We start from the raw sequence: 27,929 nt of genomic DNA, 5'->3' as shown, positions 1-27,929 counted from the left end.
TAAGACTTTTACTATCCGCACGTTCGACAAAATAGACGTCGGATAAATGAAAAACAAAATTGTGTTATATGTAATTTGAAAAATTAAACAAATTAAAAGCAGACGATTGTAAGTGTTTGTTTAATAGACTTTGGTGTTGTTTATTTGATGAATGTGCCGCATTGATAACATCTGAACTTGCTGTCAGCCGCTTTGTTTCAGTATTATCAATTAATTGAAGTGAGATATTGAGATATTGAATGAGACATTGCGATTTAGCGTTAACAGGATCTTTCTATAAACTTAAACTTAAAAAGCTAGTTTAGCCGTAGTACTGAAAATAATTCTATAACCTTGACTTTCGCTTTTCATTTCCTAGTCAGGCATTTTGTTCTGTATTTTATAAACGCACACATACATAAAAAAAAATCACAACTTAATTCAAATAAAAACTGAAATAAGACGATTCCTCATATCCCGTCATTATAATATACAGTCTCCCAATTTTAATATCGGATTAATCATAAATCGGATTGTACTTTGAAATGGCTCCACCTTTTGACACACATGAACCGGTTCTGCTAGTTCTGTGGTTACAGCAACTACTGCTTTTTGACAGCTGATCGGTTCAATTTAGTATTTCAGTAAGTTGTGTATTTGCATCTTCCACAGATTTTCTCAAATGAATCTTTATGTCAAGTTGTTCCTGTGCAGCATATGCGTTGCTTTCATTGCGGTCCGATGGAGTGCTCCGTCATTTAATAAGGGTGAGTTGAACGACCGGCTTACTGTTTATCTACGTGCTGTAATAAAACGTAATATTCGTATAACCTATAATACTACATTAAAGTCATGTGCAAGACCCTGTTAAACCATGATTTAGGAGGAATATTATTTTTCATTCCTTTCTTCTAGCAAGATTTGTGTTGGAACTAATACCTTGCTGTTATGCATGCTGTGTAATAATAGTATTTTCGAAACGTGACATTATTTTAAAAAGTTCAAAAAGTTCTCAAAACCCAGATATCATATTCCACAAAATACCCTGGTGAAAAAAACAGCATATGCTGGTAGGTATGTTTTGATGCTGGTTTAAGCTGGTCCTTTGCTGGTTTTTGCTGGTCATGTTGCTGGTCAAGGACCAGCATAAACCTGTAAAGGACCAGCTTAAACCAGCATCAAAACCTACCTAACTAGCATCTCAGCATCAAAACATACCTACCAGCATATGCTGGTTTTTTCACCAGGGTAACCAGAAATGATGTTTCAGAAATTAGCAAAAACACTGTGTAGAAAAATACAATAAAAAACAATATAACCAGGAAGAAAGTACTCTGTAGCCTACATAACTCTAACTTGAAAAGTCATGACTTTTAGCGTTATCTGTTTGTGTTGTGCAAGGCAAGATAACAATTATGTGAACAAATGCTTATGCCTAATGTCATTTTACTGCCTAAAATTGTTTTTGAATTAAACATCAAATTCTATGCTTGTGTTTCACCATCACTTAATGTGTGCAAGTGAGTGGGCGAGTGTGTTTAAGAACTGAACTGGCCCATTTATAACATATTTCATATAGAGCTGATTATTGCACTATATCTCCCATTTAGGTCACTGTAAATTGATTTTCTGCATTTGGCAATGTGGTAGATAATCCTTGATGTCTAACATTTGATGGTCATCAACATGAACTTTCATGATGAGTATAAAAGTGCCACACAGATCATCACATATTTGCTTACCATGCATAAATACTGAATTCCGTAGCCAAAAACCCAGTCAAAAATCAATCAAGGCTTTTACTTACCAGGCCACAATGACATTTATGCAATTAAGAATGTGTGACAAGCAAATGAGCATCTCTGTCCTGCAGCAGTTGTACCACCTTGTTTTACCCTCAAAATAACTGCTGTTACCATAGAGCATTTGTTGGAGTACAGAGAGGCTATTGGAGAAGTTTAACATAGCTTCCTATCCACAGTCGACGTGACTAACAGAAAAGGGCTATACATAAAATCTGTGTAATCCTGGAAAGCTTAGAAAGCTGGATTTGTTATTTGACCTTTATGGACATTATATACACTGTTACAGCATTATGAGGCATTTTTATGCAATAACTATCATTTATACAATGTCTACACTAGGTGTAGTCTCACAAAGCCATACATTCAGAGTAACAGCATTAGTTTTCCCAGCAGGCACCGGACATCAATATAACGTCAGGTTGACGTTGGACCCCAACATCGTACAGATGTTGCATTTTGGTTGCGTATGAAAATCGGGTTGACGTCAATATTTGACATTGACTTAACATTGGATTTTGGTTACGCAACCTTAAAACAACAAAATATCAATGTCAGCTGATGTCGGTATTGAACATTAATTTAACATTGAAATTAGACGTTGAATTTACATTGAATGTCACCCGATGTCGCAACTGACATGAGCGACATGTAAAGCAATGTTCGTTTGTTCAGCGTCATATTTAGTGGTGTGAAAATGTCAAGTCGATGTCCTTGCAATAACAGTACTAGTACTAGCGTGTAGCCAATAGGTCATTCAAGAACATTGTCTTTAGTGGTCAAAAGAGATCATTATCACAGTTGGGAACACAATGGATTTCTTCTCCCATGAGGGGTTTTGGCATCACAACGGCTATGTTTCTAGGTTAGACCATTAAAGGCACACATCTCTCGGAAATCCTGTAGAATTTAACTAAATAAATTACGACTTCCCGAAGTGTTTCCCATTTTGTGTGCCTTATGCATCAGACGTTTAGCCAACAGTCTGTGAGCATGTAAATGACATCACTGGTGATAAAATGTTCTATTGACCTTGTTGCACCAATTCCGTCCAGTGTAGACAAGGTGTTAGGGGCTTCTTGTGCATGACACAGCAAGCAAAACTGGCCTCGTTCTTTGTAAACCCTGTTGAAAAATCCAGCATATGCTGGTTAGGTATGTTCTGAAGCATGGCTGCTGGTTTGAGTTGGTTTAAGATGGCCCTTAGCTGGTTATGTGCTGGTCATGAGCTGGTTAAAGCTGGTCATGTGCTGAACTTACAAATAAGGGTGCTTTAAAAGGTTCTTCACAGCGATGCCATAGAAGAACCATTTTTGGTTCCACAAAGAACCATTCAGTCAAAAGTTCTTTAAAGAACCAGCTCTTTCTTACCTTTTTATAATCTGAAGAACCTTCTTTCACCACAAAGAACCTTTTGTGAAAGGTTCTTCAGATGTTAAATGTCCTTTATAGAACCATTTAGACATAAAAGATTCTTCTATGGCATTTTAAAGCACCTTTATTTTTAAGAGCTGCTCCTGAGCAGGAGCTAGCTGCGTAGGAACAGCTTAACACCAGCACATGACCAGCTAAGGACCAGCTCAAACCAGCAGCCATGCTTTAAAACCCGTTTTTTTTTCAACAGGGAATGGCCTCATAGTCAATATTATACTGTGAATTGTGTCTTTTTCAGAGTCCTTGAAGGGTGCCCGGGTCTTGGTGACTGGTGCCAGTACTGGCATCGGCGAGCAGCTGGCGTACCACTATGCACGTTTAGGAGCACAACTCGTTATCACGGCGAGGAGAGGAAATGTCCTAGAACAGGTCAGTTGGGTGTTCTTCTTTTATACATCATTTCCATATGATTTCAGGATATCTGATTGCTTCATATGATCCATCTCAACTCAGGTTGTGAGCAAGTGCTTGGAAATGGGGGCTCAGAGGGCTTTGTACGTCGCTGCGGACATGGCAAAGCCCTCCGATGCTGACCATGTAGTGCAGTATGCCATCGAACAGCTCGGGGGGTCTGGATTACCTGGTTCTGAACCACATCGGGCCCAGTCCATACAAAATGTGGGATGGAGATGTGGAGCACACACGATGGCTGCTAGAGGTCTAGAATCACAAAAATAATTAGTGACTTTGTAAAGCGATAGTTCACCTAAAAATGAACATTCTGTCATTATTTACTTACCCTTGTGTTGTTTCAAACCTCTATGGTTTGAAAAAAAAAAAGATTTCCAAAATGCCTTGACTGCCCTTTTTTGGTTTTTGGTAAAGTATACCTGTTATTTTTGATCCCATGTGATGTAAAACTAATTTGTTTTTCATTAATTTTATACCCACTTACAGGTGAATTTTCTCAGTTATGTACAGATGACGCAAAAGGCTTTGCCAACTCTTGAAAAGAGTAAAGGAACGATAGTTGTTCTTTCCTCCTTGCTAGGTGATTAAAATATTAACCTTTTCTCAGCTGTAGCTTGTTCGACAAAGGAGCAAATGCTCGAATAATATCCATCTGTTTTCCACAGGAAAAATTTGTGGTCCCTTTGCTTTGCCGTATGCCGCAACTAAGTTTGCACTCAACGGTTTCTTTGGAGGCCTCCAGCATGAGCTAGCAATGCAAAAAGCAATGTGTCCTTAACCATCTGCATACTCGGCCTGATCGACACAGATAGCGCCATGGAGAAAATCAAGTAAGAACAAGCTAACATCAAGATCTTTGGTTCTCTGTTAATAAATGCAATGCAAATTTACATTTAGTTAAATGTGGAATCAGTTTTAGCTAATGAAAACCTTGGGGGGGGGGGGCTCATTTGCTGGCATTGAAGTAGTGTAAAGCTAAACACCACTAAAGAGGAATGAAACAACAGATTTCGAACCAGCAGAAATTAATGAACAAACTTCATGCCTCCAGGCCAGTAGATGTCAGTATAATCTCCGTAAATAAATTAATAATACATTAACAAAATTTAACAATGTTTAAAATTGTAGAGTTTAACGGATTAGTTAACTTCCAGAAATAATTCCCTAATAATTTACTCACCTCCATGTCATCTAAGATGTTCATGTCCTTCTTTCTTCAGTTGAAAAGAAATTTGAGGAAAACATTCTAGGATTTTTTTTTCCGTATCGTTTACTTCAATAGAAGCCAACGGGTTGAAGGTCAAAACCGCAGTTTCAATGCAGCTTCCAAGGGCTCTACATGGTCCCAGCCGAGGAATAAGTGTCTTATTTAATGAAACAATCAGTCATTCTATAAAAAAACCCAAAATTTATATACTTTTTAACTACAAATGTTCGTCTTGTACTAGCTTGACCTTACGCATTATGTAGTCACATTGGAAAGTGTTTACAAAGTTTTTGTCCTACCCTACCTTTCTGAACCAGAGTACACAGAAGAAGAACTAACCAAGTGTGACCTTTCCAACGTGATTACGTAGTGTGACGGAATGTCACGGATGCGCATTGCAGAACTAGTGCAAGACGAGCATTTGTGGTTAAAAAGTATATTCTTTTTTATTTTTTGAAAAAATGACGGATCGTTTCGCTAGATAAGACCCTTATTCCTTGGCTGGGATTGTGTAGAGCCCTTTGAAGCAGCATTGAAACTGCAATCTGGACCTTCAACCCGTTGGCCACCATTGAAGTCCACTCTTTGGTGAAAAATCCTGGAATGTTTTCCTCAAAAACCTTAATTTCTATTCAACTGCAGAAAGAAAGACAAGAACATCTTGGATGACCTGGGGCTGAGTAAATTATCCTTTAAGTTTTACCTAGTGGGGCTAGCTTAGTGCTACAGCACTTCCTAACAAACAAATGGACAGACAAAGTCTAATTTGTGGTCCTAAATAGCACCTACTTATGCAACTCACACGTTCTTTATCACACATGACTGCTTGAGCTGCTGATAAAAGGCTCTTTCATCATATCTCTGATGTGTTTAACGCAGAGGTTACATCAATATGACCGCCTACCCTGCACACGAAGCCGCCTGGCACGTTATCGAAGCTGGAGCAACTCGACAGTCTGAGGCCTTTTACCCTTGGTACACCTACTATGCGTGTCTCTTCAGGGATTGGTTCCCCTACTTCAGGGATCAAGCGATTCAAAACTCCTACACATATAATCCACAAGTTAATAAGGAACCAGTTACTAAAAGCTGACAGTTTCGTGGGAATCTGTCTGTGGAGCAGGGCATTAGCGGTTAATGCATATGCTCTGATACACCAAGCCCTGGTGCTCATGAGGGTGAGGATCTTCTCCCTGTTGTTGAAGACTAAAAATAAAGCTTTATAATAAAATAACATTTAACCTGCTGAAAAAAATATGTTATGAAGTGATTCATAGTACATCAACCAAGAACGTATTGCTGCTGTGAAGATTTAAAGAGTTTAAACATTGTGTATTCTCTTACAAAAATTAACCATGGTTTTATTTAACCACAGTTTTACTACAAATAAATGGTTAAACTATAGTTGGTGTAGCAAAACCATGGTTAATTTGTGGTTATCATGGTTTAACTAGTAACCATGTTTTCTGGTTTTATTTGTAGTAAAACCATGGTTAATTTTCGTAAAGGTTTTTCTATGTTCACAAACTTCATGCACAATTAACTGTTTAGAATCTGTTAAAACCATATTTCATGGAATTATCAAGGATGTGAAACAGCAGATATTTTGTCTGTTTAGACTTGACTACATTTTCTCTTTATAAGTCAGACCACTCTTAACTTACCTCATGTTTTCTTATCAGTGATTTACGCGATGTTTCTGGCGCGAATATCTTGAATCGGACTCAACAATAAATATGTTCCACTAAAAGCTTGTCTCTTGAGTCTCATTGAGTGTACAACATTTGATAACGTTTTCAAGACCTTTATGATGTTTTAAACAAAGAATTGCGTCCGTTAAACGTCTACGTTAGTACCCGCGCTTAAAGGATTCAAATCAGGTAATACCGCGAAAACAAAACTCTAGGAAATATATACGTTCTTTGCACTTTAAAGACTACATTTGGATGTTGTAACGCAATGTGTCCAGAAGAGGGCAGCAGTCTCTTGATAATAGCGACAACAAACTTTTATACGTGTTTGTTGTAAGTTTGACCAGTAGGTGGTTTGATTGTTTGACCGCCAAGATTAAGATTTTTCTCTATGAAGTGAGTACTTCATTAGAGAGATGCTCCACGTTAATTCCCTGCAATTATCACGGGTGGATCATAATATATTGAATTCACTGAAGAGCTAGAGGAACTGAAACTACACCAGGCTGTATTAATTCTCATGTACTTGACTGGGTTTAAGAGGAGAAATCAAAGCCAGAACCTCCTCCTACTCAACGTGCACTGCCTTACACATTACGCATACACTATCTCTTTCTACTCACACTTTCCCCTTCTTTCTCAGACACACACCCACACATGCCCGCATACACGCTCATGATGGGGCCTCCAGGGGGAAGGAACGGCCCGGCTGGCTGGGATAGCAGCCAGTAACACCTGCAACAGATTAGAGCTCCTAATGCTGAGCAATAAATCCCCCACCCTCTCCAGCATCACCATGAACATGAACTGAAAAGTCTATCTATCTATCTATCTGTATATCTATCTATCCATCTGTCTGTCTGTCTATGAATTTTTCGTGAAAGATTTTTTCTTGAGTCAGATCTTTTTAATGAATCAGTTGGTCCAGGTTATGAAAACAATCTGAACAGTATGTGAAAGAATCCTTCACAAATCATTTTAATCAATTCTTGATTCAACATGCCATCTGCAGTCTAACTAGGCATTGATCTAGTCAGATTTGTTCCACTAAAACATATTTACATATTATTCAAACAGCTTTAAAATAAATCTTAAGGAAAAAAGAGACACTATATATTACACATTTAATGGCTTAATCTTAAAATGTAACCTCCAAAATCCAATCTCTCTATACTTTCTAAAAAGACCCCCAATGTTCCCAATTAGCAGAATTTAGAAACAGAACTGCTGTTGTTCTGGACCCAGATTTCCTGTTCACTGTGAGACAGTACTAGTTAAGCAGGGAGTGTTTGCAGTTAGATGAAAAGGGTGTGTTAGCCCACCCTCTAGCCTCCCAACCTCCCTCTCACCATGCTTTTCAAAAAGCACACAATGGTTGACACCTGTGTCCTTTCAGAGCGGCCAGTGTTATTGTTTACACACTCAGCGGAGGGGAGGAAGAGGCCACAAGAGCTGTGAAGCGGGCCAAAGCCGCAGCCCTTTACCTCCCTTTTTCTAATTAGGACGCTTCACCCAGACCCAAACACACTGGGGGTGTGTGTGACTGTGCCTCTTTATTTATGCACTAGTAGCAATTAAAGTTAAAGGAATATGATCCATATATATATGTATGTATGTATGTATGTATCTATCTATCTATCTGTCTATAGATGAAGCAAAGACTGATCTATTTATCTATCTATCTACAGTACCTCACAAAAGTGAGTACACCCCTCACATTTCAGCTGTCATTTTAGTATATCTTCTCAAGGGACAATACTATAGAAATGAAACTTGGATATACTTTAGAGTAGTCAATGTGCTTCTTGTATAGCAGTGTATATTTACTGTCCCCTGAAAATAACTCAACATACAGCCATTATTGTCAAAATAGCTGGCAACAAAAGTGAGTACAACCTAAGTGATAACAGCACTGTTCATGTTTTTGTCTGCTTGACAGGACCTTACAAGTGTGTATTAGACCAGTTAATATTTGGTGCTTTGAGTACAATTCTCTCATACTGACCACTGGGTGTTCAATAAGGCACCTCATGGCAAAGAACTCTGAAGATTTGAGAATTAGAACTGTTGCTCTCCACAAAGATGGCCTAGGCTATAAGAAGTTCAGTAACAACCTGAAACTGAGTTACAGTACTGTGGCCAGGGTCATACAGAGGTTTTCCAAGATGGGTTCCATTCGTCAGGTGCAGGTGCAGAACCTGGCTTCAAAAAACAAATGCATGCCAGCATTGCTTTAGAGGTTGCAGAAGTAGAAGGTCAGCTTGTCAGTGCTCAGACCAGTGCTCAGACGCTGCACACTGCAACACGTCGCTTTGCATTGGCGTCATCCAAGAAGGAAGCCTCTTCTGAAGCTGGCTTACAAGAAAGCCCGCAAACAGTTTGCTAAAGACAACCGGTCCAAGAGCGTGAATTACTGGAACCATGTCCTATGGTCTGATGCGACTAATATAAACTTGTTTGGCTCAGATGGTGTCCAGCATGTGTGGTGATGCCCTGGTGAGGAGTACCAAGAAAATTGTGTCTCTCCTACAGTCAAGCATGGTGGTGGTAGCATAATGGTTTGGGGTTGCATGAGTGCTGCTAGTACTGGGGAGCTGCGGTTCATTGAGGGAAACATGGATTCCATTATGTACTGTACAATTCTGAAGCAGAACATGATGCCTTCCCTTCAGAAACTGGGCCGGACGGCAGTTTTCCAACATGATAATGACCCCAAACACGCCACCAAGATGACAATTGCCTTGCTCTGGAAGGTGCAGGTGAAGGTGATCTGACCTGAACCCTACTGAGCACCTATGGGGCATCCTCAAGCGGAAAGTGGAGAAGCATTATGTCTAACATCCAGCAACTCCATGATGTCATTATAGAGGATTTGAAGATGATCCCAGCAACAACCTGTGCAGCTCTGGTGAATTCCATGCCCAGAATGATTAAGGCAGTGCTAGATAACAATAGTGCTAAAACAAAATGTTGACACTTTGGACACAGTTTTGACAAGTTCACTTAGGGTGTACTCACTTTTGTTGCCAGCTGTTTCGACAATAATGGCTGTATGTTGAGTTATTTTTAGGGGACAGTAAATATACACTGCTATACAAGCTGCACATTGACTACTCTAAAATATAACCAAGTTTTATTTCTTTAGTATTGTCGCTTAAGAAGATATACTGAAATGATTGCTGAAATGTGAGGGGTGTACTTAATTTCGTGACATACTGTATGTATGTATGTATGTATCTATCTATCAATCATCTATATTTTTATTGAATCAGTTCATCTACAGTAGTTTACAAAATCAGTCTGAATGATTCTCTTTTCTATCACCATTCTATCTGTGTCCTTATGAATTTGGAACAACATGGTGATGATGAGTAAATAATAACAGAACTCAATTTTGGGTGAACTATACCTTCAAGCACAGATTTTAGGGTGAGATTCTGGGCAGTGATTATACTTGTATGTGGCGAACAACAAAGGGATATTTGGGCTTATTTGTTGTTTTTCCTGCTTGGTAAAGGAATTATTTGTGTGGTTGTCTGTTGGCTTGGCTTGTATTTGTGGTGATGTATTGATTAAATAATTAGGTGACATCTGCCGTGAGTCCGAATGTGTTTGTGGGCATTATTTCGACATGTTTTCGCCCCGTATCTGAGCTTAATGAAGTCCCATGCACAATTACGCATCTTTTTGTACCCTAGCCCTTCTCTTTCCCTCCTGTTTTGGGGGGCACATGGGTGGCAGGGTGGGGGTCAGATGAATTCTTCTTTCTCTCCCTGTCTCTTTTTCTCCATAAAGGAGAGAAAGACCAATTAACAAAGGATAAGAAGTGAACCGTAAATACCCTCAACAAGGCCCAGCAAGAACAAGAACTGGCTTTCTCTCTCTATCTCTCTCTCTCTTTCCCCCCATCTTCCATCCCCTCCACCTTTCACAAAGGGAAGGCTCGGAGCTTACAAAGTGCCAATTAACACTGAATGTTTGGCCCTTGCGCTTCCCTCCCGGAGCCGCTGACAGCGATGGTGTCTGGGTTAATACCGAAGGCCTGCAAAGAATTATAATTCTCCTCCTTCGCCCCCCTCCTCCATCCCTCTCTCTCCTCCTATCCTCAATCCCTTTATTTTGTTTCCAATGGGGTGGTTTTACAGTTCAGTGCACGTTCAAAGGGTGATATAAGATGACTTTCCAAAGAATTTTGTTTGGAGCAGAGGAGAGGGGCAGGGTAGGGGTTGCCATTGCGGTGGGGTGATTGGTTAAAGGACAGCGATTTAAAAAAATAAAATAAAATCAGACAACTGAGGCTTCCTTTAGTTAGTGGTGTTTGGCAATTTTGGATTTGAACAAAACCCAATCACTGACTGTTCACACCAAGGACAATAACTATAACTAGGTTTAAAAATAATTTTAATTCAAGCCAGTGGAGTCTACACCACAACCATAACGATAATGAGACAGAGTAGTGATATCCTTTAAATTACTTTCAGAATGTTTTTCTAGCTGATGAACAATAAAACACTGACAGCCAATCAGAATACACCCGACTTTAAAGAGCTTCAGTGATCTTATAGAGGGTTTGCACTTACGTCACAGTTTGGTCAGTAACCCGGATGCACGGCCATATTGGAGATACTTGGATGTAACAGCACTGATTGGATGGTTCTGCTGGATTATGCTGTCTAATCCACAGAAAAAAATGTGTGGAAGCTGTTAGTCTCTCTGAGCACACCCAAAAATGGATAAGATCTTATTGTGTGAGTGACCGAAAACAGTGTGTACGAGTAAATAACATCCAATCTGCGTTCAGAGCCACCTCAATGGGAGTACCGCAAGGGTCTGTTTTGGGACCCTTGCTTTTTAGCATCTATATAAATGACCTCCCTACAGTGTGCTCTGACGTTGACGTGATTATGTACGCTGATGATACGGTTATCTTTACTTTTGGGAAAAAACGAGCTGGAGGTTGCTGATAAATTATCAAAAGAGATGAAAAAAGTTGCAGAATGGTTGCAGATGTCATGTTTGACTTTAAATGTTGATAAAAAATGTTATTTTCAAATAAACATAAATTACAACAAACTCTAGAAATTCAAGTAAATGGACAAAAAATTAAAAATGTAAATTAAATAAAATATTTAGGTCTAATACTTGATTCGAACCTTGGTTTTAAAAGTCATATAAAAAAACTTGGTAATAAAGTGAAATTTAATTTGATGAATTATAAACATATTAGAAATTCATTAAATACAGAGGCCTCAAATACCTATCTTAACACTATGATTGTTCCACATTTTCTGTATTGCATGTCTAGTTGGTCTCAGGCGTGTAAAACATCGTTAAAACCACTTGAATCATTATATAAAAGGGCCATAAAAATTCATGATAAAAAATCTTGATTATATCATCACTGTAAAGTACAAAGTAAATATAATTTTCTGAGTTTTGAAAATCTTATTAAATATAATCAAATTTCTGCTTTGTTTAAAATAATCCACAACATCGCTGCTCCCCCTTTTTAAAAAATTTTTCACACTAAATTCGGAGAGAATTTCTAGAACCACACGGTCGACAGTCAGAGGAGAGTGCAGCGTTACAAGATGTAAAACTGCATATGGTCAACAATCTTTCTCTTATAAAGCAGTGAGCCTTTGGAATACTCTTCCAAACAAAATTATTTCATGCACAAATTATTGTACTTTTACACGCCTGACCAAACAGTGGTTATTATCAAAGCAAATTTGTATGCATTAAATGTCTGTGATATGAACGCTGTAAACTGTGAGTGAGTGAATTGAATGATGATAGAAAGTGCTTTTATGATGTGAGCTTCTATGTATTTTTCTGCATATATTTGATAAGCTTTTGTAAGTGTAACAACAACCTGTCCAGGCACTGCGGGTGGAAATTTGCATTTTTGCTATAACCTGGCACATGACATCTTTTCTTATTTTAGACTAATGTTGTTTGTGCATTGTCCCTGATCAAATAAATAAAATTAAAAAAAAAAAAAATCATATAGAGAAGGTAAGCAGGAAAGGGCACAATAGTTTGGGAAAGTAAAGTTAATAGGTGGTAAAGATACGTACAAGCAGTATTAATTAAGTTATCAGCCTAATCTTTCACCTACCTGACCAGAATTTATAAGAACAAACTTGAATGTTGTCAGTATTCTTTCCATGGAAATCCTGGTTCAGTTTGGCCAACCACAAATGCCTTTTATTCCTCAGAGATTGTTTTTGCATTCTTCTCCTTGATTTGTTATAACTTTTGGCAGTGTATAGCACTCCAAATGTTTTACCCGGTCCAACCGATTAGTACAGCCCAAAACATGACAATAATTGACCATTTTTAGTTGTTATAATCAGCAAAATTTGCGAGTTTTGTTTGGTTTGTTTACATTCAGTGTGTTTTTGTAAGTTTTTAGCCAAATTTTAAGCGAAGTACAAAGTTTTTTAATACCCTTATGAAAATTAACCATGGTTTTACTACAGATAAACCCCAAAAAACATAGGTAATCCATTAACCATGGTTTGGTATTCTAACCACTGGAATTTGTAGTAAAACTGTGGTTTTACAAATGGTTATCAATACAACAAAAAACATGGTGACTACACTTTTACTATAATGAATCCATCGTTAGTTTTAGGAAAGGGTAATGTTAAAAAATGCAAGACATGAGATGCAAGACGCGATGGCATGTTGCCAAGTCCACGATTTTCACGCGGAATTAGGCTACTTTAACATTGTTTCTGCGGGTCGTTTTTCATGTCCGGGGGTTGAAGCGATCCCAATAACATGATACTTAGCCCCTGGAATGCTAATTTTACTAGGTGAACCCTCCGAAACGCGATGGGGATAGTTTTGAGTAGCAATTGGGCGGGTTTTGTTGTGAAGACTTGGCAACCTTGAACACGATAGATACCTCAAGTACATCTATTTACTGCATGTTTACATAGAACAATAATGGGAAAACATCACTGTAAAATCTAAAAAATGTGTTTTACTGTAATGTAAATGGCACATACCGCATTTTTAAAGAAAATCTAGAAAGAAAATGTTTGTTTTAAATAATCCAGTCATAGTCAAAAATGTCCGAGATTGATCCACATGAGCTGCTCCAACTGAACAGTGAATGAAGCGCTTTGTTTACAAGGTAATTAGCTATATCAAAGACATCCTATATTAGATTATACATATATTTGCACAATATAAATGTAGGCTAATATTACAACTTACATCACATGCTAGTCAGAATGTGTAAATCAGGTTGAGATTCCCATGTCAATAACAACGCATTAAAAGACGGACAACAGCATAGGCTAAAATATTCACAATATTGTATTAGAAAACTATTCTCAAGGACAGTTTTCAGTTGTTAAATATTAAAACATAGTGTACATGATTTAATTTTGCATGTTCTCACCCAAATATTATTTTCAGTGACTAAAATTTTAGACAAAACAAAGCTGACCAAAATCTAAGAATATCACATTGATGAAAGATGACTAAGGACATTTTTGTCAAACCCTTACTAAAGTTAACCATGGTTTCATTCTAGTAAAATTGTAATAACCATGTTTTTTGGCATACTGACTACCATTTATATTTATGTTTTACTACAAATGGTAGATAGTTAGATTGTGGTTACCATGGTTTTTTGGTTTTATTTGTAGTAAAACCATGGTTAAAAGAATATAACAAAGTAACACAGAGTATCCTAGCATCAATGATGGGAAATATGTGAAGTTTGCACGCATACTCAGTAGCACATACCTACTGCAGGCTTCAGTGGGTGTCACTATGCAGGTTTGGGTCGTTTCGTCGATCGTATAGCAGTGACATGGCTGTTTCTCCTCTTTGGCTGGTCTCATAAATCAGCAGGCTAAATAAAAGAGAGGGCAAATGGGGTTAAACCCTTGAACATGCCCACGTCTCCAGTCTGGACATCCTTCAAAGTCAATGTGGGATCAGTTGATCATCAGTGAAGATCACAGTATAAAAGGAAAATGTGACCTCAAATTAACCTTGTCTAGTCTCGAGTCTAAACGCATGACATTTTACTGATGACAGTGAACTGCAGAGTCTGTAACTGTGGTGATCAGGACAAAAGCGGTAAGACAGTTACAGGTTAAACTTTATCAGATGAATACATAATACAGAACACCAAAAACTGTAGGACTTTCGATTGAGATCCTCACAAATCAATGTAAATACAGCCTATATTTTATAGTCTTTTTAACATGTCGGGGACAGCTAGGTCTTCAGTGCTGGCTTAAGAGAGACAAAATGTGCATTTTCCCCTCCTCTTGCATCTGTTTTTGTGCCGGGGTGGAATTTCCCAAGTGTGTGTCTGCCTGTCTGGGGCCTAGCTGACCTCTTCAGGAAGGTGAGGAGAAGATAGAAAGAGGCTGGGAGAAAGACAAAGCTACAGAGAGAGAAAGAGGTTGGTCGACAAGTGCTATTGGGTGCAGTGACTCATGAGACAGTATAAAGGGGTGATGAGAAGGTCAGGCAGAGAAGAAAGAGCTCACGAAGATTGTCAAGCATAGGCCCAGGCACAAAAAGCATATACACATACAGTTTTCAGCAGCAATTACTCTAGTCTTCAATGCAATCGTTGAACAAGCCCATCATTATGTCACCGACGGTCGCTATCGATCATGTGTGAGTAATTTAACGTATCAACTTCTAATGTCTCAAAGTATTCTAAATATTTTAGAGCTGGCATAATTATACCTAGCTTAATCTTCACATATGACTTGGAGGCAAACAAAGAGATGGTCGGTTGAAGACGGCGTGTCACCTCACACAGCGCGAGAGCGGACCAATGGAAATGATTAAAGAAAATATTCAACATCTGGGAGCGATTGCCCCAGAAGACGAATTTCAAAGTGTATGCAAACGACAGCGCAAAAAGCTATTGCACAGGATCTACCAATTTGGTATCTTATTCACATCTTGTTCCGTGACTTTTGACCGCATGTATTCATACATTTATGCATGAAGGCACTGTGTCTCACACACTCGAACCTTTCACGGGCAACCTGTTGTTTTCCTAAGGATGACCCTGAAATTGTTTAGACTGCACCACATCCACTGCCATTGGCTTTGGACTTGTACAAAGAACAGCTGTGAACTGATTTACGATGATTTGCGAGATAATAATGTGAACTTTTGTGGGAGGAATCCCTTCACATAAAAAAAAAAAAAACTGTAGAACAGGCTATATGTAAGTTAAAGGGATAGTTCACCCAAAAATTAAAGTTTTGTCATTACGCACACTCATGTCGTTCCAAACCTGTAAGACCTTTATTCATCTTCGGAACACAAATTAAGTTATTTTTGATTAAATCTGACAGCTTTCTGATCCTGCAAAGACAGCAAGTACCAAAAAGCATGCACAGTCTTTAATCTGCATGTTGTGGTACTCTCCAAAATGGCGCTAGGGTGATGTGGAGGTTCAGGTTTTTTTTTTTTTTTTGTGCAACAAAAAATATTCTCATAGGTTCATAAAATTATGGTTGAACCACTGATATCACATGGACTATTTTGTCAATGTTCTTGGTACCTTTCTGGTCTTTTAACTTGCTAGTACCATTGCTGTCTATGGAGGGTCAGAAAGCTCTCGGATTTCATCAAAAATATCTTAATTTATGTTCCGAAGATGAACAAAGGTCTTGTGGGTTTTAGTAACAATTCACAGAATTTTCACTTTTGGGTAAACTAACCCTTTAAGCTCTAACATGTTGTTGATTACCACCTAAAAATAATCAAGGGTGAAAGCATTGACTTAAAAATTATATGTTTTACCATGGAATAGTGTCGTAAAAAAGCTTACTGACCTTTTAATGCTGACTTTTAGCAAACATTTTAAGATTGCTCTCTACTGATGAGAATAACAAAACATTTAAAAACGCTTCTAGCGTTCACTTCCTAAAGGAATAGTTAACCCAAAATTGAAGATATTTTGAAAAAAAGGTCTCAGGGTATGTTTACACATCAATGATATACTAAATACAGCAAAAATTATCATCGATACATGAAAATGACTAAAATGCTGTATTATTCATGGCAGGCCAGTAGTTGGTGATGTCACTCTGTAAGAAAACACTACGCACCTGCGCACATACCTATAGACTGAACACGTAATACACACTTGCAAGACCGTTTTCACAAATTTGCGTTTTTGTAGTTTACACAGAGATGATAACGTTATTGTTTTGAAAAAATTGCATTTTGAAACTTGTTTTTAAAGGTTTTCTGAACACGACGAATGGCGAAAACGCACAAAACATTTTCTGCATTTTGTTTCTGCATTTTCTGCATTTTGCCCCCTCTATGTTTCATTTCCCTCCCGTACAATATAAATCAATAAGCACCTATGTTGTTTGGTTACCAATGTTCTTCAAACTACCCCATATGTTCCACAGAAGAAATTATGTCATACAGGTTTTGACCGACATGAGCAAAAGTTATCACAAAGTTTTCTGATTTATTACAGTTGAAGTCAAAAGTTTACATACACCTTGCAGAATCTGCAAAATGTTCATTATTACTGAACTGAATAAGATATTTCACATAAAAGACGTTTACATATAGGGGGTGAAAACATTTACAATAAATTAACAATAAATTTAACTTATTTTGTCTTCTGGAAAATATATAAGGATCTGGGAGATATGTAATTATCTCCGCACTGTAAAATAATTAAGTTGTACTAAGTCACAACTTAGATATTTGAGTTGATTAAGCTAAAAATTCGGTTTGTTAAACTTAAAAGCGGGGCTTGTTACCCGGCTGCCTTAAAATTTTAAGTTGCATCAACTGAAATATAGAAGTTGTCACTTAGTACAACTTAACATTTTAAGTTGACCAAACTTTTTTGAGTTGACTTAAATTAAAATTTTAAAGGCAGCCAGGCAACAAATTATTTTAAGTTGACTCAACAAATTGTTTTTTTTTTACAGTGCTGTAGCTTCTGAAGGGCAGTACTAAATGAAATATGAAAAAAAAAAAAAAAAAAATATATATATATATATATATATGAAAAATTAATGAGCTTTTGAATCTTCTGTAACAGTTGCATATGAGTCCCTCAGTTGTCCTCAGTGTGAAAAGAAGGATCTCAAAATCATACAGTCATTGTTGGAAAGGGTTCAAATACACAAAAATGCTAAGAAAAAAAAAAAAAAACCCAGAAGAATCTGTGGGACCTGAATGATTTTTCTGAAGAACAGCAGGCAGTTTAACTGTTCATGACAAACAAGGGAACAACTAACACTAAACACTGAACATTGAACAAACAAACAAAAACAAAAACAGCTGTGGATCATTCAGGTAACAACACAGTATTAAGAATCAAGTGTATGTAAACTTTTGAACAGGGTCATTTTTAGAAATTCAACTATTATTTTCTCTTGTGGACTATATGTAAACATTTTTATTTGAAGTAACTTATTCAGGTCAGTACTAAATAAACAATAACATGCATTTTGTATGATTATTTTGGTGAAATAACAATCAACAGGGCTGATGCTTAACTTAAGTAAACAACTTTTAGATAATATTTCGGCTACTTAAAATCTAACTAAATGCAATGCTTCTATTTTCATGCATTTTGTTTTCATTAAAACGTGCATATTTGTTAATATATAACAATAAGAATTTAGGATAGGGCAACAGGATGGGCCAAAAAATGGGCATTTTTATGAAGAATATTAAATAAAATAAAAATGATGAATTGCTGCAGTGATGACATATTTATAGGCCAAAATCCAGAAACAAGCATTTTAGCATTTCCAGTTCCATCGTCCTGAAGTCAAGGGTTTTTTTGACTGGGTTTGAGGTTAAATGCCTAAAATAAAGTTTGTGGTTCACATAAACTCAAGATATTTTCATGTTTTATTCTACAACACAAAATACATCAGTAATACCTCTTTTCCTATAAAGACATCATCGGATCATCCCATTCTGAGGGATTGTTCCTTTAAATGCAAATGAGCTCTGCTCGCCCCGCCCCTCTCTTCTCTCTGTGGAGTGATGAGCTGCTCTGAGAGATTGTTTACTTTAGCCGCATTTAATGCGTTCAGCTGCGATGCTTGCTAACTAGCACGTTTTTAGGAAAGGTGATCGCAGAGATTCATAAAAAAATCCTTATACTCACTTCTGCCGTAGGTGAAGCTGGATCATGAATGATTTGCGCAAACATGTAGATTGGGAGGCGCATTCCCTTCACAAACAAATGTAATCCACTGTATCTTCAGCGCTCAGATGTCGGGAGTAAATGACGACCACTATGTTCACTATGTTATTACATCCAGCAACACAACATCCCAATCACTTAATCGGAGACATTCTTGTCTAACTTGCATCCCTGCTCCGGTATCAAAACAATGGAGGTCAGACTGTTACAGCTGATCTGAGGTAAGATGCTCATGTCAATCAACTATTGTGGGAGCGGCCTCTGTTGGTGTGACGGGGTGAACTATTTCTTTATTAAAAGGGAACCTTAAGTACTACAAATAACCATTTTAGAACGTGAACAACCTGATCACCAATTTTGCAGATCCTACGGCATGTATACGCTCCATCTCAGCTGTGGCTTTGATGGCGGCACAGTAGCAGGATAATCTCTCCACACAGTAGCTACTGTTTCCCCTTCATCCACCCCCTCTCTATGCCTCCCTCCAAAGCTCCAATCTCTCCCAGCTCCGGTCTCCCCTTCACAGCTTGCTGTGACCCATCTTGCACCTCCCGGAGTCCACAACAGACGCTTGGTGTGTGAAGAGGGTCAGGAGTTCAGTGCGCGACTCCGTCCGTCCCCCCTCTCTGTGCAGCGAGCGCCCACTAGGTTTATAATTGTCTGCTTTTGGCATCCAGGGCAGGTTCAAGCGCAGTGCAGTGCTGGAGAGAGAGAGAGATGTGTCTTATTAAACAGTCACTGATTAGATGCAACTAATTGACAGGGCCTTGTTTTTACTCTCCTTTTCCCAGCTATAGCTCTCTTCCCGACAGACAAACACACACCTCCCTCTGTTTGTGTCCTTGTTATTCATCCTCTCTTCCTGGCATAAGAACATTCACATGGAGCTGCTGAACTCTTTGTAGGTATTTATACTTTAATTACGGTGTATTTTTATATGATGGTTGGTTGTCAGTTGGCTTGTCAACTTTAAATGGCCACCTGTAACCATCATCTATATAATAATAATAATGATAATTATTATTATATTTTAGTATTTATTTTGTGAAAACATTTATATTTGGATATTTAATAAATAAAATAAAGCAACACTTTAAATTCGTTGTTCATGTTTTCAGGTATTTGAGGTAGCAAACAATGATATTTGAGATTTTAAATACAATGTCAATATTTTCATAAAGTTATCAAAAAATTTAAAAAGAGAAATAGAAAAATATATATATATAATTATAAATATTATTTTTAGTAGATATTTTATTATTTACTTCGTAAACAAATTTATATTTGAATATTTAATAAATACAATTTAAACTAAAAATTAAATAAAACATTAACAATTTTAAATTCATTTATATTTTCAGGTATTTCAGGGAGCAAATATGATGACATTTTGCATTTAATTTTTAAGTTATCCGAAAAAAAAGGAAAAAATGTAAACAAAATTATTATTGTTGTTATTATTAATTATTATTATTATTATTATTATTATTATTATTTATTTTGTAAAACACTTATATTTGAATATTTAATAAAAAAGTTAACAAAAATGTTTAAAATATAAATATTATTATTATTTATTTTGTAAAACACTTATATTTGAATATTTAAGAATTAAAAATGTTAACAAAAATCTTTAAAATGTAAACAAAATTATTATTATTATTATTTACTTTATGAAAACATTTATATTTGTATATTTAATTGATAAAATGTAAATAAAATTTAAAAATCATTTAAAATTTTCATGTATTTGTTGGAGCAAACCTGATGACATTTGAAATTCTAACTTTAATGTCAATATTTTCATTAAGTTATTTGAAAAACGGAAAAAAATGTAATCAAAATTATTATTATTATTATTATTATTATTTTGGAAAACACTTATATTTGAATATTTAATAAATAAAAATGGTAACAAAGATGATTTTTTTAAACATTTAAAATGTAAACAAAATTATTATTATTATTATTAATTTATTTACTTTGTGACAACATTTAAATTTGGATATTTAATGAATACAATTTTAATTACAAATAAAAATCATTTCAAATTTTCATGAATTTGACAGAGCAAACCTGAAATTCTTAATTTAATTTCAGTATTTATTTTGTAAAACACTTATATGTGAATATTTAATAAATAAAAATGGTAACATGTAAAATGTAAAGTAAATTATTATTTATTTACTTTGTGAAAACATTTATATTTGGATATTTAATTAATAAAATTTTAATAAAAAAAAAAATTAAAATGTTCATGTATTTGAACCTTTGAACTATGAGAAAACCTTTTGAAAATATTTGAAATGTAATGTCAATATTTTCATAAAGTTGTCTGAAAAAAGAAAAAAAAAGGAAAAAATGTAAACTATTATTATTATTATTTATTATTTTGTGAAAACATTTATATTTCGATATTTAAGTATACAAAATAATACAATTTTCAGGTATTTAAGAGAACAAACAAATAAAATTGAAAATTTAATGTCAGTATTTTTAGAAAGTCGTCTGAAAAAAAATTTAACAAAATTATTATTATTATTATTATTATTATGTGAAAACATTTATATTTGGATATCTAATAAATAAAATTTAAACACAAAAAAAAAATCATTTAAAAATTTCAGGTATTTGAGGGGCCAAAAATGATGACATTTTCTAAATGTAATATCAATATTTTCATAAAACTGAAAAAAATATGATGGACTTTTTGTAATGCTTTATGTGAAAATTATTGGTCATTTTATAGCAAATTATTTTAGAGAAATATGTCAAATCAGTTAAGAAACAATTCATTCTACATGTCAGGATGAATGGAACAATTAATTCGTTATTTGTCAAAAAAAAAAAAAAAAGAAGTCAAAATTAGTTAGTTATTTCTGCAATACATTTGACTTCCTGTCATTTCAATTTAACTTCCTATGGGACATGGCCAATTTATTTCAAATTACAGCATCTCTGGGTAAAATCTGGCCATAATTGAGTTAATTGATATCGACATTAGGGAGAAGACAGAAAAAGAACGGTTGCTGTTCTGAAATGTATACAAATGTTGTTTTTAAAAAGTGACATGTTAGTCTTAAAGTAGTAGTAGCCTACAGCTTCAAAGACTGAAATATAAGAAGTGAAAAAAAAAACCCTACATCCATAAGGCATTCTTAAACTTATTAAGTGAACCATTTTTATCCTGCCATCTACCTAACTGAATCAGGAAATGAAGGAACGCCATGGTTCAATTCTAATCCATAGGCAACGTGTCATTAGTGTCTTGCTAAAGCCTGAAAAAGTGTGTGCGCACGCTGCAAAAAATGAGAGCAGTAAGTGTAAAAATACAAGAGAGAGAAGTGCAACAGCAGTAGAGCAGATGTGGCTGGAGTGCAGCCAAATTCAACCTCTCTGTAGTCCATAACCCTCATCTCAGGAGAACGCTGAGGAGACAATAAGAGCGAGCGAAAGGATCAGAGAGAAAGCGCAAGTCTTTCATCTTTTTCCATCCTCGCTCCGTCACCCGAGCGTGTCCCGTTGAACTCGGCGTTGATAAAAGTGGCATATTTCCTAGAGCAACCTTATTCGCAGACAAAACCGTCACTGTTGTGTCCTCGGCTTTTGCCGTGACCTAGTTTTCATGCGAGCAGATGGTTTGTACTGATTACTAAATCAATAAATCAACCAAAGAATGAGTTTCCACATTTTACGCTTTCAGATGAACGGCACAAAGATGACAAAATTGTGCAGCTGCCACCATTTGATGTTCTGATGTGGACTTTCTCAGGCGAGTGTTTGGTCTTTGGAGAGCGGCTGTGAACATCCGTCTGCAGATGGCCAACACATTGCATTCCAGACAGGGCCTTCTGTCTGGACTGGACCAGGAACGGTGCAATTCTGGCTTCATGGCTCTCCAGGGCCACATGGAACTGAGTCTCCCTCTCTTAAGAAACTCCCGCAAGGTCTTGTGTGCGTCACAGTGCCCTTTTTCCATCAGCACTAGAACAGGTCCGTGAACATCAGGTGGCACCTTCTTGGTGCGTATGAGCGTATTGTGCTTCCTTGTGTTGCCTAAAAAACAATATATAAAGGCTGATGAAAACAGACACTTGGTCATAAAATATTGTATCATAAAAACAGTCTTGGCGACGTTGCGGCTTGGCAAGTAGCGTTTGAAAGCTGCGGTGATGGCTAGCAGATGACCTCGATGAGTAAGGCTCAGCTGTGCAACCGAAAGATCATAGTGTTTGCTTTGGCTAGTTTGACTTTGCATAACCAAAATATGACCTTTTGGAAGTTGTTAGGAAGAGGTCCAGCAGCCAAACCAATCCTAAAATGACCCTCTTTTTTAAAATTGAAATGAACTGACGGCACCACAACAATGTGCAGAGTCCCAAACCCTTCACCAGCCACTATTCTGAGCTGTGATGTCAAAGATGGAGGAAAATGCATAAAATAAAATAAAATAAAATAAAATAAAATCCTGAATTTTAGATAGATAGATAGATAGATAGATAGATAGATAGATAGATAGATAGATAGATAGATAGTCGAATGGAAAGAGAGATAGATAAGCAAATGGGAAGAGAAGGATAGATAGGCAGACCGATAGATAGATAGACAGACTGATAGATAAACTGATGGATGGATGGATAGTCAAGTGGAAAGAGAATTATAGGTAGATAGAAGGACAGATAGATGGATAGATAGATGGACAGATAGACAGATGGATGGATGGACAGATAGACAGATAGACAGATAGTCAAATGGAAAGAGAGATAGACAGATAAGCAAATGGGAAGAGAAGGATAGATAGGCAGACTGATAGATAAACTGATAGATGGATGGACGGATGGATAGTCAAATGGAAAGAGAAGGATAGACAGATAGATGGACAGACAGACAGATGGATAGACAGATAGAAAGACGGATGGATGGATGGATGGATGGATGGATGGATGGATGGATGGATGGATGGATGGATGGACAGACAGCAGAAAATGGAAAATGGATTGATGGAAAATGGAAAGAGAAGAATAGACAGACAGATGGATAGACAGATGGACAGATAGACAGACGGATGGATGGATGGATAGATAGTCGAATGGAAAGAGACAGACAGACAGACAGAGATAAACAGACAGATAGACAGATAGACAGATAGATAGATACATAGATAGATAGACAGATAGATACATAGATACATAGATACATAGATAGATAGTCGAATGGAAAGAGAGATAGACAGATAAGCAAATGGGAAGAGAAGGATAGATAGGCAGACCAATAGATAGATAGACAGACTGATAGATAAACTGATGGATGGATGGACGGATGGATAGTCAAATGGAAAGAGAAGGATAGACAGATAGATGGACAGACAGACAGATGGATAGACAGATAGAAAGACGGATGGATGGATGGATGGATGGATGGACAGACAGCAGAAAATGGAAAATGGATTGATGGAAAATGGAAAGAGAAGAATAGACAGACAGACAGATGGATAGATAGATGGACAGATAGACAGACGGATGGATGGATGGATAGATAGTCGAATGGAAAGAGACAGACAGACAGACAGAGATAAACAGACAGATAGACAGATAGACAGATAGATAGATAGATAGATAGATAGATAGATAGATAGTCGAATGGAAAGAGAGATAGACAGATAAGCAAATGGGAAGAGAAGGATAGATAGGCAGACCAATAGATAGATAGACAGACTGATAGATAAACTGATGGATGGATGGACGGATGGATAGTCAAATGGAAAGAGAAGGACAGACAGATAGATGGATAGATAGAAAGACGGATGGATGGATGGATGGATGGATGGATGGATGGATGGATAGACAGATAGTCAAATGGAAAGAGATAGACAGATAGATAGATAGATAGATAGATAGATAGATAGATAGATAGATAGATAGATAGATATTTAGATATATAGATAGATGATGGATGGATGGACAGACAGCAGAAAAATAGATAGATAGATAGATAGTCAAATGGAAAGAGAAGGATAGACAGATAGACGGACAGACAGACAGATGGATAGAGAGATGGATAGACAGATGGATGGATGGATAGATAGATAGTCGAATGGAAAGAGAAGGATAGACAGATAGACGAACAGACAGATGGATAGACGGATGGATGGATAGATAGACAGTCGAATGGAAAGAGATAGATAGATAGATAGATAGATAGATAGATAGATAGATAGATAGATAGATAGATAGATAGATGCCCACGTTTACCAGACAAACCCTGTCAGCTTTAATAAACATATTATTATTATTATATTATATATATATATATATATATATATATAATATAATATCAGGCTAACATGGGAATTCGTTCATTTTTAATATAGCCTTTAGATCAGGAAAAACAATAGCTGATAATGGCCCTTCAATTTGTCACTGAAGACATATAAGCATATTTGCCATCTATATGCTGAGAACTTTGGCCTTTCACAGTATTTCAGCCAGTTTAGATGAAAAGACACGGGAAACTTGAGATTTGCCAGTCAGAGTTACAATTTGCTCAATTCGTTCCAGATTATATTCCTGTTGAAACGGCCTCATCTCTATCCAAATGCTCTGACGATGAGACCATTTGAAAAGAAAGAGCTCATTACTGCATGTGCCGTATTCTTTCAGACGGTTTGTTGAGATGGAGATGGTTCCAAGTAGCATCTGCACAGCTCAAACAGACCAGATGTGTCTCTGGCTCCACGGCCAAGTCTTTAAGCAGCAGCGGACCGTGCCTGCTGCCTCCCTGGGGTGCCTGGAATAAAAGCACAACTGTTAACAGGTAGCCCCCTCCATTCCTGACGCCCCTTATAGACTGCACATAGGAACAGACGGAATTGTTGAGGTCTGCCGAAACAAACAAAGCAGCAGATGAGAAGAACCGCCAACTTTCTGTCAAAAAACCTTCTACTCCAGACTTAGACTCCCCTCAGCTTCCTCAAGCCCAGCCCCCTCAACGTCGACAAAGGCAAGACAGAAAGTTATTTTCATAACCTCTTTTTAACGCAAATAAAACTCCCGGGGAAAGGGGTCTGGGCCAAATTTGTCTTTTACACCAGCAGAGATCGCCGAAGGGGATCACCGGGATTGGAATGTTTGACTCCCATCCTCCCAAAGATCAAGGGGGGTCTTAAGCTACTCAACCAGAACTGTAAGGATTATTGGCTTTTTACAAGGAGGCCACTTGTGTTATCCGAAAGACTGAGCTCGTTAGCTTCCTTGTCTGCTCTCAAGTCCAAAAAGTCACGCTTTCCAAGCTTTCTGAGAGAACTAGGGTCACTGGTGTGATGTTTTATGATTTTATGATGCATTAAAAAAAGCATTCATACAAATGATGACTTGAATACACTTTTTCATAATAAACATTCTTTTAAAGTTAGCATGAAATGAAATTCCACTCTTCACCCATCTACTTTGTAAAGGCATGTTGATTCATCCTTGTATTTCATTTTGTTTTCACATCCTTCAGTGAAGCCATTTAACTCCAAATATTCAGTTGATCGACTGCTCACATTCATTTTTTAGTGCAACACCCACACTTCAAATTCCAATCTACAGCTGATGGACCAAACCGATTTCCTGTCCTACACTCTTAAATTTAAAGTTCTTTATTTGCATTGATGGTTTCATTAAGAAGCTTTAACATCCATGGAATCTTTCCACTCCACTAAAGGTTCTTCACAGTGGAAAAAGTTTCTTTAGATTATTAAAATGCTGTTTACACCAAGAAAAAAAAAGTTCACTAACAGGTTAGAGGAATAGGGTAGGCTTAGAGGAACCAAAACAGTTCTTCTGTGGCATTCGCTACAAACACTATGGAACTATCGAAGTCCAACAACGTTTTAGTGCCATGTTAAAAAAACAAACAAACAAACAAACAAAAAAAAAACTAAGATTACGAGGTTAAAGTCACAACATTTCAAGAATAAAGTCAAAATTATGAGAATAAAGTCGAAATATTACGATAATAACACTGAAATTCTGAGAATTAAGTTGAAGTCACAAGAAAAAAGTCAAAATATTCTGAAAATAAAGACAAAATTATGAAAATAAAGTTTTGAAAATAAAGTCAAAATGTTTTGAGAAAAAAAGTCGAAATTACGAAAACAAGGTCAAAATATTTTGAGAATAAAGTTGAAATATTTTAACGATAAAGTAAAAATTATGAGAATAAAGTTGAATCGTTTCAAGAAGAAAGTCAAAATTACGAGAACAAAGTCAAAGTGTTTCAGGAATAAAACTGAAATGTTTTGAGAATAAGGTTGAAATTTGGAGAATAAAGTTGAAATTACGAGAATAAAGTTGAAACATTGCGAGAATAAAGTCTAAATGTTTTGAGAATAAAGTCGAAATTACGAGAATAAGGTCCATTTTTTCAGAATAAAGTCAAAATTACGAAAACAAGGTCAAAATATTTCGAGAATAAAGTTGAAAAATTTTAACAACAAAGTCAAAATGATGAGAATAAAGTCGAATCTTTTCAAGAAGAAAGTCAAAATTACGAGAACAAAGTCAAAGTGTTTTGAAATTTCAAGAATAAAGTTGAAATTTGGAAAACAAAGTCGAAATTACGAGAATAAAGTTGAAATATTACGAGAATTAAGTCGAAATGTTTTGAGACTAAAGTCAAAATTATGAGAATAAAGTAGACATGTTTTGAGAATAAAGCTGAAATGTTTTGAGAATCAAGGCAATATTACGAGAATAAAGTCAAAATATTTCGACAATAAAGTAAAAATTATGAGAAGGTCGAGTCGTTTCGAGAATAGTCAAATTTACGAGAAAAAAGTCAAAGTGTTTCAGGAATAAAGTTGAAATGTTTTGAGAATAAAATCGAAATTTTTCGAAAATAAAGTCAAAATATTTCGAAAATAATGTATATTGTTGCCTATTTCGCATGCAAATGACCCAGATTGGAAGCACTGGGAAGGTCAAAGTTTAATTAAATTAGGCTATATTGTTTTTCCTTCTGTTGTTCCTTCACAATTCTATAGTGCTATAAACTTGAAATAAAGAGGAAAAACACATTTATAATTTGTAGGTCCAGTGCAGTCGAAGACATAAAATATAATTTCCAAGCATCCTGTCCAAGCGAGTATAACACATGGTATGATTTCTGCTAATAATCCCACATATATTCAAATAAATTCCGGTGGCCTGGCAGTTTCTCCCAGTGCT

At 36.4% G+C, this 27,929-nt stretch overlaps 1 protein-coding gene across 1 annotated transcript; it reads left to right on the top strand.

The window, feature by feature from the left end:
* The first annotated feature begins 537 nt into the window (after positions 1-537).
* On the top strand, positions 538-6,665 carry hsd11b1la (hydroxysteroid (11-beta) dehydrogenase 1-like a). The gene is given in 8 exon segments (XM_051094135.1): positions 538-746; positions 3,454-3,584; positions 3,669-3,779; positions 3,781-3,873; positions 4,113-4,206; positions 4,292-4,381; positions 4,384-4,456; positions 5,713-6,665. Coding segments are annotated over 8 exon segments (891 nt in total). The 5' UTR covers positions 538-661; the 3' UTR covers positions 5,927-6,665.
* The last annotated feature ends 21,264 nt before the right edge of the window (positions 6,666-27,929 follow it).

The sequence above is a fragment of the Labeo rohita genome, chromosome 22 (assembly GCF_022985175.1).
Source record: "Labeo rohita strain BAU-BD-2019 chromosome 22, IGBB_LRoh.1.0, whole genome shotgun sequence".
Lineage (NCBI taxonomy): Eukaryota > Metazoa > Chordata > Actinopteri > Cypriniformes > Cyprinidae > Labeo > Labeo rohita.
The sequence above is the reverse complement of the archived record's forward strand: the minus strand, read 5'-3'. Positions and strand labels throughout refer to the sequence as shown.